General features: G+C 38.8%; 1 protein-coding gene across 1 annotated transcript; it reads left to right on the forward strand.

Annotated features, from left to right (window-relative positions):
• The first annotated feature begins 1,618 nt into the window (after positions 1–1,618).
• LOC140239034 (dolichyl-diphosphooligosaccharide--protein glycosyltransferase 48 kDa subunit-like) lies at positions 1,619–12,863 on the forward strand. Its single transcript, XM_072318930.1, has 10 exons — positions 1,619–1,762; positions 4,249–4,359; positions 4,979–5,065; positions 5,944–6,047; positions 6,774–6,868; positions 7,981–8,223; positions 8,929–9,076; positions 9,604–9,724; positions 10,227–10,333; positions 11,245–12,863. The coding sequence occupies exons 1-10, from the start codon at positions 1,624–1,626 to the stop codon at positions 11,398–11,400; spliced, it is 1,311 nt and encodes a 436-aa protein (XP_072175031.1). The 5' UTR covers positions 1,619–1,623; the 3' UTR covers positions 11,401–12,863.
• The last annotated feature ends 661 nt before the right edge of the window (positions 12,864–13,524 follow it).

Raw genomic sequence — 13,524 nt, forward strand, 5'->3', positions numbered from 1 at the left:
AAAATAAATAAATAAATAAATAAAAAAAGTATGCCTATATTTTGTTTAATAAACTAAAACGTAATATCAAATTGTGAATATTCTCATGAAAAGGGGTAAAGAAAAAGAGAACTACATGAGCCTGTCTCAGATTACACACCAATTCTCAATGTGTTGCATCTCACTGGCTGGTCAACCGATCCGAGCTACAGTTTGTCGAGACGGCTTCCCAGTTTATGAACCAAGACAGGGGCGGATCTAGATATTGTTGAGGGGTGGGGTGGGGGGGGGGGCTGTGACCAGTGTGGCCAGCGTGCTATATCATTGCTATAAGGAAAAATACAAAAAGCAATATTTTCGACAAATCGATTGACAAGCAATACGCTGCCAAACTGATACCTACAAATTGTCAATTCTCTTTATGTATAGGCCATTTCACTTGGCAGCCGGGGGGGGGGGGGGGGCAACCCCCCCCCCCCCCCAGACCTGCCAAAGCTTCTTCACTGCTAGACCACTCTGATGCTCAGGAGAGGGGGTGAAATATAATGGCACATCCTCGAATCGTTTCACCTTGAATTTTCATCTTTTGTTTTGCCACCTGAGCTTTTTTTAAAGTGGAATATTTTGTTGCTGTAGTGTCCATTACCATAACATGGGGATAAGTGTGAAAGGAAACTACTCAGGCATAAATCTCTCGCTTCTGAAAACAAACCCAACAGCATACTGCATATTTTTTTTTTTTTTTTTTTTTTTTTTAGTTAAATATTTCGTTTACTAGTGTATCATTGATATTATAATCAATCTCGGTCATAGACCTTGTTATCAAATAATAAATCAAGAGCAGTGAGAGGATCATAGTGATGCACTGTTTCTGGGACTTCACAAGTAGAACACTATAGGCCCGTGTGATCTTTCTTAATCTAATAAAAAGATTTCCCTATCGTAATTGGAGTCATATCCTTTCTTCTATTGAAAATACAAGTGGGTATATCATATTGTAAAACATTTTTTTAACACGTGAGGGCGATTTTTCCCCAAGGCTTTCCCCGTTTTTATTTAGAATTTTTATCAAACAACTGTATAATTATTTCTGCTCTATCCATAACAACTGTTACAATGTCAATACCTATACATTTGATTTACAGTATTCAGACCGTCTTAGCTGCTCCATAAAAACATGCTACCTTTGTGACATCACAGGATCACTGTAAACCACTGGAACAAACTACATGTAAAAGATCACAGTGGTGCCGACACGTCACAGTCCAGCGCGTCCACGTCCATGGCACAGCGCCCGAGCGGGTCGCGACAAGTGGGAGGGATAATATTATGTGCAATGTACATTGTACATGTGTATTATTGTACATGTGTATTGTACACCCTGTGCACCGTATCACCAGCCAGCGTCGTCCACGTTGGCGAGAATTGATTGGTTTATGCATTTGCCAATTTACCAAATTCATCTTATTTAAAAATTATATTATGATATTTATATGAAACAGGAGTTTTTAAACTTTAAATAATACATATGTTAATGAAAAATATTTTATATATGTTTATAAATATAAAAAATACCATTCTGCTTTCTACAAAAGTCATATTTTAACATAATATTTGTCGACGTCCTTTCGCATCGTATCAAAAATGGCAGTCGGAGTGGCTCTTGTTTTCTGCGGGCTTCTTGCCCTCCTGAGTAGCGTTCAGGGCGGAGGAAAGACTCTAGTGTTACTAGACTCAATGACCATGAGAGAATCTCACTCAATTTATTTCAAATCTCTGCAAGGTAACCTTTCCTTGTATCTTCTTTCATAAATTGTCGATTAAACTACTGCCGTTGAGATTTGTGCAGTCCCACACGTTTGTATCTGAGTAAGCAGTTAGCTTTACTGCTCCTGCAAGCTGCATGCTGGTTACAAATACTAGATCTATCATGCCATATTGTGTCTCTAAAGCTATATCAAGGTAGGCTAGGTCTAGATGCAGATTAGAGTAATCATGCACTTTTGGGCCCTATGTTATAGGTACGTCATTCCCCGTATGCCAAGCAAGGTGCAGCTACAGAGTAGTGGTGGTAGTGCAGCTGCAGGTGATGATGGTGATGTTTTATGATCCATACCATATCCATCGACGCAACGCCTAGGCTATAGACGGCATCGTGACCATGTAGCCCGACCAGACGCTGTTAATACGCTATGCGAATAAAGCGTCTGACCAACGAGCGGGCACCTACAAAGTGGGGAACCACAACACAACTACAAAACTTATGAAAATTTATACGTTCTTTATAAACAATGTACACGTTACCAAACGTTACTCACCTTAAGTGCATGCTTGTATTACAGAAGGTTCGTAAGTCCATTGAGAGCCCTCGTGATAAGTCCGTGGAACCAAAAAATGATACTTTCTGGCGGATTCCCTAACAGCGTCAGGGTTCATCGTTGCAGAATTCAAAATTGAAAATGGCGCCTTGATCTCTGCGGAAATCTTTTGCGTGCGTGCGATGCGCTGCTTGGGTGTTGGTGTAGCAGCACGGTCGACAGCACGACCTTTTGAAAGGGCATTCAGATCATGTGACCTCCCGGATATTGGAAATGGCCTGGCGTGAAAGACGATGTACCGTTCGTGAACCGTTCACACATGCTGCATATAACCATCATTTTAGGTAAGTTATTAAATCTAAATTTCAATATCCATAGCATGGATATGAAGTCTCATTATCATTTTGTTCGTCAGATGAATTTGAAGTGACAAAAAAATGATCTAAAGTATCAAAATTCAATCCGATCGCATGCGATCGTTGGACCCTCTTCGTGTTTGGAGCTTCGTTGGTACAGCCCTGTCGCGCTACGTATGTACAGCGGCGACTGGGCTGTGTATAGTTACGTGACCATGATGATTTATGAACTGCCACGCGCTGCACTGAGCAGCTGGCGCGAGCTTCTTTTGTATGGAACGTTATGTGACAAGGTCGCTAAAGCTCACCTCACACTGCGATTTTGACATGTCAAACATAGAATACTGTGTGATATTATTGCGTATTTTGTCTTTGCTCTCCGTCCGCTCCGCTGCAGAAATATTGAGCTTTAATGGTTTTAGGCCTTCTACCATTTTTATTGTTGCATCACAGAAATTTGCCATGATCATGGCACAAAGTGTGAGGAAGTCTGCTATCTATTTTTTTTTTTCAATATAACATTATTTACACAATATAGCTTCCATTTTTGTAATTCATAGCTACAACACAACAGTCATCATGGTCATATAAACATTTTCATGCCTCCTTCATCAGTCCACTACCACGCACACAGTTTTATTCACGAACATGACGAAACCATCCGCGCAGGCGAGGCTTGTGAAACATAGCGTTGTGTGTGTGTGCATGTAAAGGGTGTACTGTGTAAAGTGTAGTGGTTGCCCCAAAATAAGCAACTGCAGATGGCAACAGACTGGTGGATTGGGATAAGATTTTTGTGGATTTTTTTTTTCATTATTTCACAGAATTATGTCGCCAAGGAAAGTGGACATGAAATCCCTCTGCAGCTGCAATGGGTTAACTAGCGTTCCCTGCTTGAGATCATTTTTGTACAACGCAATTTCCATGCATGTGTTATAAGATCAAGTGTTACAGCTTTTTACAGGAACATTTTAACTTTGCTTCCTTAGCTTGAGAAATCCATTAATGTGAAAATATTGTAGAACTTTTAAAACAATTGCAGAATTCCCAATCACATTGTTGCAGGCATTTGGTGGTCACAATGCCTACCAATAAAGAAGACGGGTACTTGTAGGGCACAAGTACAACTTAGAGATGTAGACATGCACACTCGCTCAGTCTTCTTTGCCTGTTTCTCAACGGTATTCTGGTGCATGAATGCACCTGGAAACATGTTTCCTCAAAGATCAGCATGCATGCTGCAATTGCCCCCCCCCCTTTTATTATTATTATTTTTTTTTGCTTCTCTTTTCATTTGCTCAATTTTACTTTCGTTACTTTCCTTTTTTTCCCTAAAAATTTTCACAAGATAGGTTGTGTGAAAGCACTCCTCGATAACATAGACTGATAAGCATGTAAATTTAACCCCCCCCCCCAAAAAAAAATAAATAAATAAATAAATAAATAAATGGGTACAATTTATTGTATTTACAGCTGTAGTGTAAGTAATATCCATGTAACAGGTTCAGATCCCAGCCTTACCATATTTCTGCACTCGCCAGATTCATCAGATCGCATAGTATTGGTGTAAACCTTTTTTTATCCCATTGTTCCAGAACGAGGTTTCGACCTAACGTTTAAAACTGCAGATGACCCAAACTTGAAGCTGAGCAGTTATGGGGAGTACCTCTTTGAACATTTGGTGCTCTTCTGCCCGTCGGTTGAAGGTGAGTACATGTATGACCATGAGAGTATGGAAAGGACTGTTAACCCTCTTATCCCTTGCCCAACTACGCAAGTATTTATTGGGCAGCAAGTAACGTGGTGTATTATGGATGGGTATGGAAGAATTTTAACTATAATATGAGGCCCCTTGAAAAAAAAAAAAGAAAAAAAAAGGCTCTTCCCTGTGGTAGTGTATTACTTTCAGCCCTCACAGAATACCAAATACATCTAATTCAATGACAATGTGCAAGTTTGTGGTCCACAATACTAATGAAGTGTGGAGTACAACTGTATGTTGCAGAGGAACTTCACTCATTGTATCAGTATCAATTTAAGATACAAAAGAATCAATGTTAATTTTTTGATTTTATTACTGTGACAAATGATATATGAAAGAGAGTTTATATAATTGTGATTATGCTTAGTGTTATTGCTATCATCATTTTTATGCCTCCGCCCGAAGGGGGCCGGAGGCATTATTGTTACTATTTACATCATCATCATAATCACCACCATTACTTTTACAAATTGTATTAATAATCTATATACATGTATTAAAGTCATCAGGTCTCTTTGAATAACATTTATTATATCATTTTTTTAATGGCTTGCTTTGAACAGAATTCGGAGGAGACATTGGAGACAACACATTAACCGACTTTATTGATGAAGGAGGAAACATACTTGTAGCAGGCAGTTCAAATATAGGTAAGTTCCATGGAAGTACTGGTAAATGCTATGCAAACCAGTAGGGGTGGGTGGGGGTTGAAGGGGGAATGGAAAACTGAGGTTCATGTATGACTGAATTGTCCACCTGTACCTTCTTTGTAATTTACTTTTGATGCAGGGTTCAGTCAGTTTGGTCAAATCTGGGCAGTTTGATGTAAAATTTTCTATTGAGTACACAAATTCACATGGGTGTCTACGTGTATATGTCGGGGTTGACCAAAGATAACACTTTCAAGCACCCTTACATGTATGCTGTGATACTCTTGTTGGTTTTCCCAGAATCACTTGAAATCACACCACTACATCTCAATGCTTCACTCAATTGGAATCTCTCTTTCCTTCCATATAATGCATTGTTATATTCTTGTAGGCTTGTGAAGAAATTGGACAAAAGGGCACCACTGTATTTTAAATGTGTGCATCAAATGGAAGCTTTATATGTACATGATTATCATTCCTTGTACATATTTGGTGCTTTAACACAAAGGCAAACATGTCTCAGGTGATTTCAGGTAATTTAAAGGTTCTTGCAATCATCAAATGTTTACAAATAACGCAAGATTGTGCAATGTGAGATATTTTCAAGATTAAGTTGAGATTTAATTAAAATGTGCATGTATTACACGTAAGTACAGTAGTACATTTGCTACATCCTTATCCATGCATGTTCATTTATAGGGTATTTATTTTGCTAATAAAAGTATTAAAAAAGAATCAAATTATTTGTGTTTTCTGTTTGCTTTTTTTTTTTTTATTTGGTATGTGTGTGTGTGTGTGTATGATAGCTGCAACTCAAAGCTTTACATTTGACATGACATTTTAAAAGACAATTTTTGCTACATCATTTTCATTTGCAGGTGAACCACTCAGGGATCTAGGAAGTAATTGTGGAGTGGAATTTGATGAAGAAGGAACAGCAGTAATTGATCATCTGAACTATGATGTTAAAGATGAAGGATATGTAAGTCTAGTACCTTTGATGCATGCATCCCCTCTTCTGTGTATCTCTCACAGAATGATCAATGTGAATACATGGTGTTACAGTGACTATACAATTTCCTTCGTTTTCTTTCATACATCTTTAAATGTTCTTTGTTCAATGATCCAATTCACTTTTAGAAGTCATATTTGCAATGTCTTTTTCTGAGATTTCCTAAGCTGAATTGCAATTTATGGAAATTTGGTGGTGTTTTTTACATGCATTCTAATGTCAACCACATCACAGCAGGTTAATTATGAGATGAGCTGTATGATGCAGATAGTTTGTTTAGTACACTTCTTTTATTGCTTGAGATAATAGGAATTCCTGTCAATGTACTGACTTTTTTTACAGTTTAGGGCCAAAGAGATTGTGCATTGGCAAACACACAACCATCGAAGTCAAAAGGTTTGGAAATATTAAATATCCGAGTCTTGACAGGAAGTATGATAGACAATTTTAAGGATATGATTAAAGAAATAAAAAAAAAAAAGGAGCTTACATGTAGGTAATGATAGTGTGTACATATTACTTTTACACACTTTGATATATGTCTATAATATGATGGAACTTCATTTTGTTATTCCAGGGGGAAAATACTTTGTAAACAGTTACAGTTATCTTTATTTCATTTTTTTCCTGGTTAGCTGTGACTGAACGTGGTCAATGCCTCAATACATCCTCAACCTTGTCTTTTCATTCAAACAGCACACATTAGTGGTAGCAGATGCAGAAAACTTGATTGATGCAGAAACTATTTCAGGACCAAAGACCAACAAGCCAATTCTCTTCAGTGGAGTTGGGTAAGAAAAGATTTAACTCAGCACCACGTTTTTGTGGAGAAAACAACTTTCACTAAATATAATAGTGGAGAATCATTTGTAGTAATAGAGATGAATATTATGTTGAATGTGATTAAACTTTGAAACATACAGTGTCACAGTGAGAATTTGCTACATATGAAATAAAAGTGCTGTAAACTGGATTAGTAAAGTGCATTTTAGATTCTCTTTTTGAAATGTTGTTGAATGAGTTAAATGAAAGCACGGAAAGAAATTACATATTTTGGATTGTGTTTGAGGCAACATTTGCTCACAGGAAAACATGAAATTGTAATGTTCTTGCTCAACCCTTCTGTTCACCACGTTAGATTAAATAGTCAAGCGAGTGCATAGTTCTTTTTACTATCACTGTTTTCCTGTTGAAGTATGCCAAGAGCTGGGATCCTCAAGGTAGATGTGATATACAGTATCTGGTATGTCTGAATGAAAACTAAGAATTAGAGACAGAGAAAGAAAAAAAAAGCTCCTATACTTCCATGTAAGAGGAATTTTTTTGGATCACCTCCCCAGTGATGTGGCCTGCATAAGTTGTGTGAGGGCTCCATGCATAACATCTAATGTTTATAATTATATGACTACCTCATCAGTGTTATCACTTGTGATAGGTCATCAGAAAAGGCTTATAGTCTAGGAAAATAATTTGGGGGCTTTTTGCCAGATATGAATGCATTCAATGCTCTGGACATGCTCAACATGCCCTACTCCATAACACAGAAAATTGAAAAACAAGGAATTAACAGCTAGAAAACTGTAAAGGTTACACCCTGTAAAACAATTTTTTCGCGGCATGAAATTTTTGCGAGTTGCCTCTAACATTAAATGTGTATAGTTTAGACAACAACTTTAGCGTGCATTTTAATTTCGCAAATCTTGGCTCTCGTGAAATTAGCAAAATTAAAATGCATGCAAACATTCCTCATTTTACTGTATAATATTGCCAAAGTGGGCTTTATGTACATTTGTCTTCCTTATATGGTCTCAGACTTTGTACTGGTGCAATTTTTGTAACATATTGATGCACCACATTTCATGTTCTCTATGCATGACTTTTCCCTGTCTGTCTGCCCATCCAGCATGATAGCCGATGCCGACAACCCCCTGGTCATCGATGTCCTGCACGCCTCGTCGTCTGCCTACTCGCACAACCCCCAGGAGCTAGTGGAGGAGTACCCGCTGGCGGTGGGGAAGAACACCCTCCTGATGGCCGCCCTGCAGGCCAGGAACAATGCCAGGGTGGTCTTCAGCGGGTCTGTGGACCTCTTCAGTGACGCCTACTTCCAGTCGGCTGTACAGAAAGCCTCTGACAACTCTCAGAGGTAGGTGTCTTGCCATTGCTTCTCTCTATTTTGAATATTGCAGAACTGATAGAGGTGAAAGCTCAGCATTTAGGAATTCATTTATATCAGTCGGAGGCTTCACTGTGCACCACATTATTATTCTTCCTCGGGTATGAATTTGGCCCTGAAAAGGGCCTGCCCTTTCATGACGATTCAGCAGAGTTGCTAGCATCTTCTTGCCATTTTCAAGAGATTGTGAATATGGCAAGAACGTGCTTGCCGAAACGTCGGGAGTGGGTAGGCCCTATTCAGAGCCACATAGAGTTCTCCATACACAAGAAGAAATACATGGTGCGCTGTGAAGCCTACTAGACGTTCTGCTGCCACAGAAACCATCGAAGATTTAGATTCATTTATAGTGAGATGAGCTAGCAGCTGTATTGTTTTCCTCTCTTTGTCTTTCTCTTTGTTTCAACCTTCATTGCACTTGTAGAAATGATGTTTGTGTTGTAGAAATTGCTGACTGGGTAAATTAAAAACTTAAAACATACAAATGTATCCATTATCATGGTATTATTATATTTGTTATGTATCATACATGAATACTCCTGATGACCAGGCACATGTGGAAATGATATGGAAAGGGCATAGTTGATTAGCTTTATTCTTTAGAAGTTTAAGTGTTTTAATGTCTTAGATTATGTTAGATGACAGTGTGTATACCATGTACCTCATGTTGTGTAGGTTTGAGCAGTCTGGCAACATGGCTCTGGCCCTGGCCGTGACTCAGTGGGCTTTCAAGGAGCAGGGCGTCATCCGGGTCAACCGCGTCGCTCATCACAAAGTGGGGGAGAGCACACCACCCTCATCCTACACCATTGAAGACAAAGTGGTGAGTAGTGTGCACCCACAACCTCCCAGCTGATGGTTACCCATGAGCTTATGCATGTCTTCATAAGAGTGTACCAAGACAAGAGCTCTGACGGCACAGGAATTTGCTTGGACGTTTGTGGGAATGGTTTTCCAAAATGTAACTTGCAATGGACAGGACAGGATGGACGTGTGCTTGGAGAGTTTTGCGTATTTTTATACATCTTCTTGCCTTCCAAAATGTTTCACCTACCAAGTACCCTAGTCTGAGTGTGTGGAACTGAAGAAGAAATTTAGTTTTATCTCATTTCAGGAAGCACAATTCTGTGATTTCTAGTCTTCGAGATTTATAGGACATGATCTGGTGTGTTGTTCCTCTTGTGAGTGTAAGTCAACTTGTTAAAGTTGAAGAAAATTAAACTGTTGTAAAAATACACTGTGTTTTGCAGTATTCTGTTCCAGATTACTCTCCCAGTAATATTCTCTTATAGAGCATATCAATTCCTAAGTCCTGAGTCCTGAAATGTTTTTGTTCATCACAAATGACAGGAGTTCAGTATCTGGTTGGACATACTTGTCGATGGCCAGTGGCGTCCATTCAGTGCCAATGATGTCCAGCTGGAGTTCGTCCGCATCGACCCCTTCGTCCGCACAACCCTCTCTGGCAAGAGTAAGTTAAGAATGAGAAAAATAAAGAGAAGAAAATAATTGAATGTCATGAGTGCATATTGTTCCCATGCAGTAGTTTACAGGTTTGATAGAGATCTTTGCTATTTTATGTTTGTAGCAATGTTGCTATCCTTTGCTATCACCACCAATGCAAATCGTGCTTGTGTATAGCCCGTGATGCTTTTGCTTGCATTGGGTATTCCTGGAAATTGGAGCAAAGTTGTTTGTTGTTTTTCCCTACTCTTGGTATGTTATGTTTGGTTATAGAATATTGTGATCATTACAAGCACTATCACCAGAAAAGACATAATAAAGTTACAGTGTGGTGTATGAAAGAATGCCAGTGTGCACCATGGCGCTTCCATTGGTAGAACTTCTCCTAAAAATAAGATTATCTTACAAGTTAACTTTCCATGCCGCATTGCAGAGATAATATGGAGATTGTATATTTGATAAAATGAAACAAAGTTTTCCTAATTTTGTATTGATATTCCATTATGCAGATGGCCGATTTTCAACAGTATTCAAGTTGCCGGATGTCTATGGTGTGTTTCAGTTCAAGGTTGACTACAATCGTATTGGTTACACCCATCTCTTCAGTACCACTCAGGTCAGTAAGCAGTATTTTGCGCCCAGATGATCTAGCTTGTTGTTGAAGCAAAGAGAACCAAGAGAAAAGAAACCTAAGTATTATTAATGTGACCTCCAAAAGCCTTGGTTAGGAATGCTATATCATTCATTCAGAACAGGTCATGAATCATATTTTACTGCTTTGAATATTTGAATATGTATGCAGTATACAGAAATATTTGATTTACAAGTTCAATGAAAGGTAATGTTGGAGGAGGTTTTGCCTAAAGCTTCTTACCTAACTTGACTAAAACCATGAATGTGAGTCACAAGTGTACAAGTACGTTTATTAAAATCTGAATACATGGGAATTGATCGTGCGACATGCACTTCTAAAAGAATTAGCTGCATTATGTTTGCACAGTCTCTATTTTATATTTGGGCTACTGTATACGCTGTTATTTTCGCGTACAGATATTTTTGCGCATGAGGAGGTCATAGACGTTCTCTCGAGATGTTTTTGTGAATTGACGCAGACACTAACTTACCAGTACCCAAGCGCATCGAGACATTTTGGCATGTTGTTTAATTCACGATCCAACTGTGATTCACGAAAATAACAGCTTATACATTACTTAAAGCTCACTGGTAAATAGACACATACTTTGTGAAATATTATACAGCTGTATTTACATGTTGTATACTGTTAACTCCACATTAGCTGAAGTTGCACAGTGGCAAACTGCCGTAGTCAAATTGGGGGGGGGGGGGGGGAGGGGGTTGTTTGTATTTTTCGCTTTGCATTCACTTTTAACAATCTCGGCTGATTCAGAGCTGCAGACAAATATTGGATGTATGGAGTAGCATGTCCTGTCCATCACATCATCTGCTGTGCATCTCATGAACCGTGGCATTGTGGATTTCTTCCTCATTGCATCCTTATCAATCCAGGTCTCTGTGCGACCCTTCGAGCACACCCAGTTCGAGCGCTTCATCCCGTCTGCGTTCCCTTACTACGCCAGTGCCTTCTCCATGATGTTTGGAGTCTTTATCTTCAGCTTCGTCTTCCTCCATCACCGCGACGAAGAAAAATCCAAGCGAGATTAGAAAGCCCTCTCTTTTTCATTCCTTTTCTCTTCCTGTTGTCTTTGTCTCTTTAATCTTTGGGTTTTTTTGTTTTTTGTTTTTTGTTTTTTTGTTTTTTGGTTGAGTTTTTCTCTTTTTTTTTCCATCAATTGTATCTTTTGCTTTGAGGGGGTTGCTTAATTTTCACATTTGTTTGAACTGAACTTTGGTTCATTCTTACAGCTGCACGGCTTTGATAGCCCATTTGGTCACAACACCTTCACATGTGGATCATACTGCAACAATTTTCACATTATTGACATTTAGTGACCAGATTTGATAACATTCTGTTAGTTGTAGACAAGCTGACAAAGTGGCAGTAAATCCAATATGATTGCTGTCCAATCTGTTTTGGGAGAATTTATATTCTCTGCAGTGGCATTTCAACCTGTCTCTTAAATGATTATCGAACTTTCCAGACGCTGTTTATGAGATTAACTACAAGTGTAGGTGCGCCCGTGGTTAAAATGGGCAAACTCTTTGTACCATACATAAAGTTTTCTCAAGGAATTCGTATGCATAATTTTGAAATAAATAAGACTATTTCATATACTTTTTGTACCTCCTTAAAAGTGGGGTATTTTGTGGCATGGACTTTCTTGTGCATTCAAACTTCGTTATGCAAGTGTGAGACTGAATGTGCATATACTTTGTGTATTTTAACATGTCCACATGGATTTTTTACATCACTAGGAATATGTCTAACAGTCAGTGGAATACAAACTTGCTATTCAAAATACACTGTACTTGACTGGGCTTAAAAATTCATTATCATGCAAAAATTTCCAATTTCACAGACAAATTCATCTTTCCTTGCATAACAGAATACACCAGGGAAAGCCATAATGAATTTGGTATGTACACATGCACATAGTACATATTCATAAGGAGTTCCAAATGTGTACAACATTATACGCTCTGCACTTGGTTTGGGATTTATGTCTGTGCTTTGTTCATTTTATGGGGGGGGGGGGGGCACTAGATTGCCTTGATTTTATTTTCATTTTTTTTTAACAGAAAGCAATACTGAATATATCATTCATGCTGGCCACATATTAGGGTAGTTATAGAAAGTAGGGAAATGTCAATTTCACGTTAGTGGACTGCACTTATAACAATGATGCGTCATCCTCAGTCCCATTGAGATGGACTGGAGTGGAGTAGACAGTGTAGGAAGGAGAGTGGATAATGTATCTTTCCTTCACACCAGTGCTTGGTCTGTACACATCCCATTGTGTGGTTAATGTATAGCGTGTATGTTCTTTGCAATACTTGAGCGCTGGAATAAATTTCACTGTTTTTGGAGCAGTAGGTCAGTTTGGTACGTGGGTTTCATATGTGACATAGAATGATTTGTAAACATTTGCTCTTGAAAAGAGAGGCTATGGTTAAGTATACCTCTGTTGAAAGATGAACATTGAAATTAAAAATGTCCTCAACAAACATTTGGAGATGTTCTTATCCATTTTACTTTCATGCATGTTGTCACTTGTGTGTGTGTATATGTGTGTGTGTGCGTGTGTGAATGCCTTCGATCGTGGACCTTCACCAGAATACACACCTTCAAATAGTGGACACCAAGGAATCGTGGACGTCCACGATTGGAACGCCTATTATTTTCGTCATTTACGTGGTCCATTGAGGGCCCTCTCTTAATATCTGGCAAATCTGACGAAGTCCACGTTAGAGGCACCGAACTAAAACATAGTGGAATGCGTGTCCCTATTCCCTACATACACGAGACCGTGCAGCCAAATTACCGTGTTGCGTCGCCATCTTGCTAGGGCAATTTTTTCCTTTGGAGTGCCCACGCTCAAGCAGTTTTAACACACCTACAACATTGTACAGTCAGACCGCAACGCTGCTGTTAATGAGCTCAAATCAAAAATTTATCGTACGCGCAGGTTTTTGCGCATGTCCTTCTCAGCACCCGAGATTTTGCGAGATAATTCAGAGACAAAGTGCATGGTCTACGAGATTCACTTATTGGCGACATGAAGATCTACTATCCGTGACCGATTGACATGGTTTGTGAATATTTGAAATAAATCACACCTTTTAATGCTTACATTATACAGAATGAGCTTATGATATCATTATTCATAT

This window comes from Diadema setosum, chromosome 15 (genome assembly GCF_964275005.1).
Source record: "Diadema setosum chromosome 15, eeDiaSeto1, whole genome shotgun sequence".
Taxonomy (NCBI): domain Eukaryota; kingdom Metazoa; phylum Echinodermata; class Echinoidea; order Diadematoida; family Diadematidae; genus Diadema; species Diadema setosum.

Coding starts and splice junctions, on each gene's coding strand:
- LOC140239034 (XM_072318930.1), top strand. CDS start 1,624: ATGGCAGTCGGAGTGGCTCTTGTTTTCTGCGGGCTTCTTGCCCTCCTG. Junction 4,360..4,978: donor CTTCTGCCCGTCGGTTGAAG/GTGAGTACATGT, acceptor TGCTTTGAACAG/AATTCGGAGGAGACATTGGA. Junction 5,066..5,943: donor AGCAGGCAGTTCAAATATAG/GTAAGTTCCATG, acceptor TTTCATTTGCAG/GTGAACCACTCAGGGATCTA.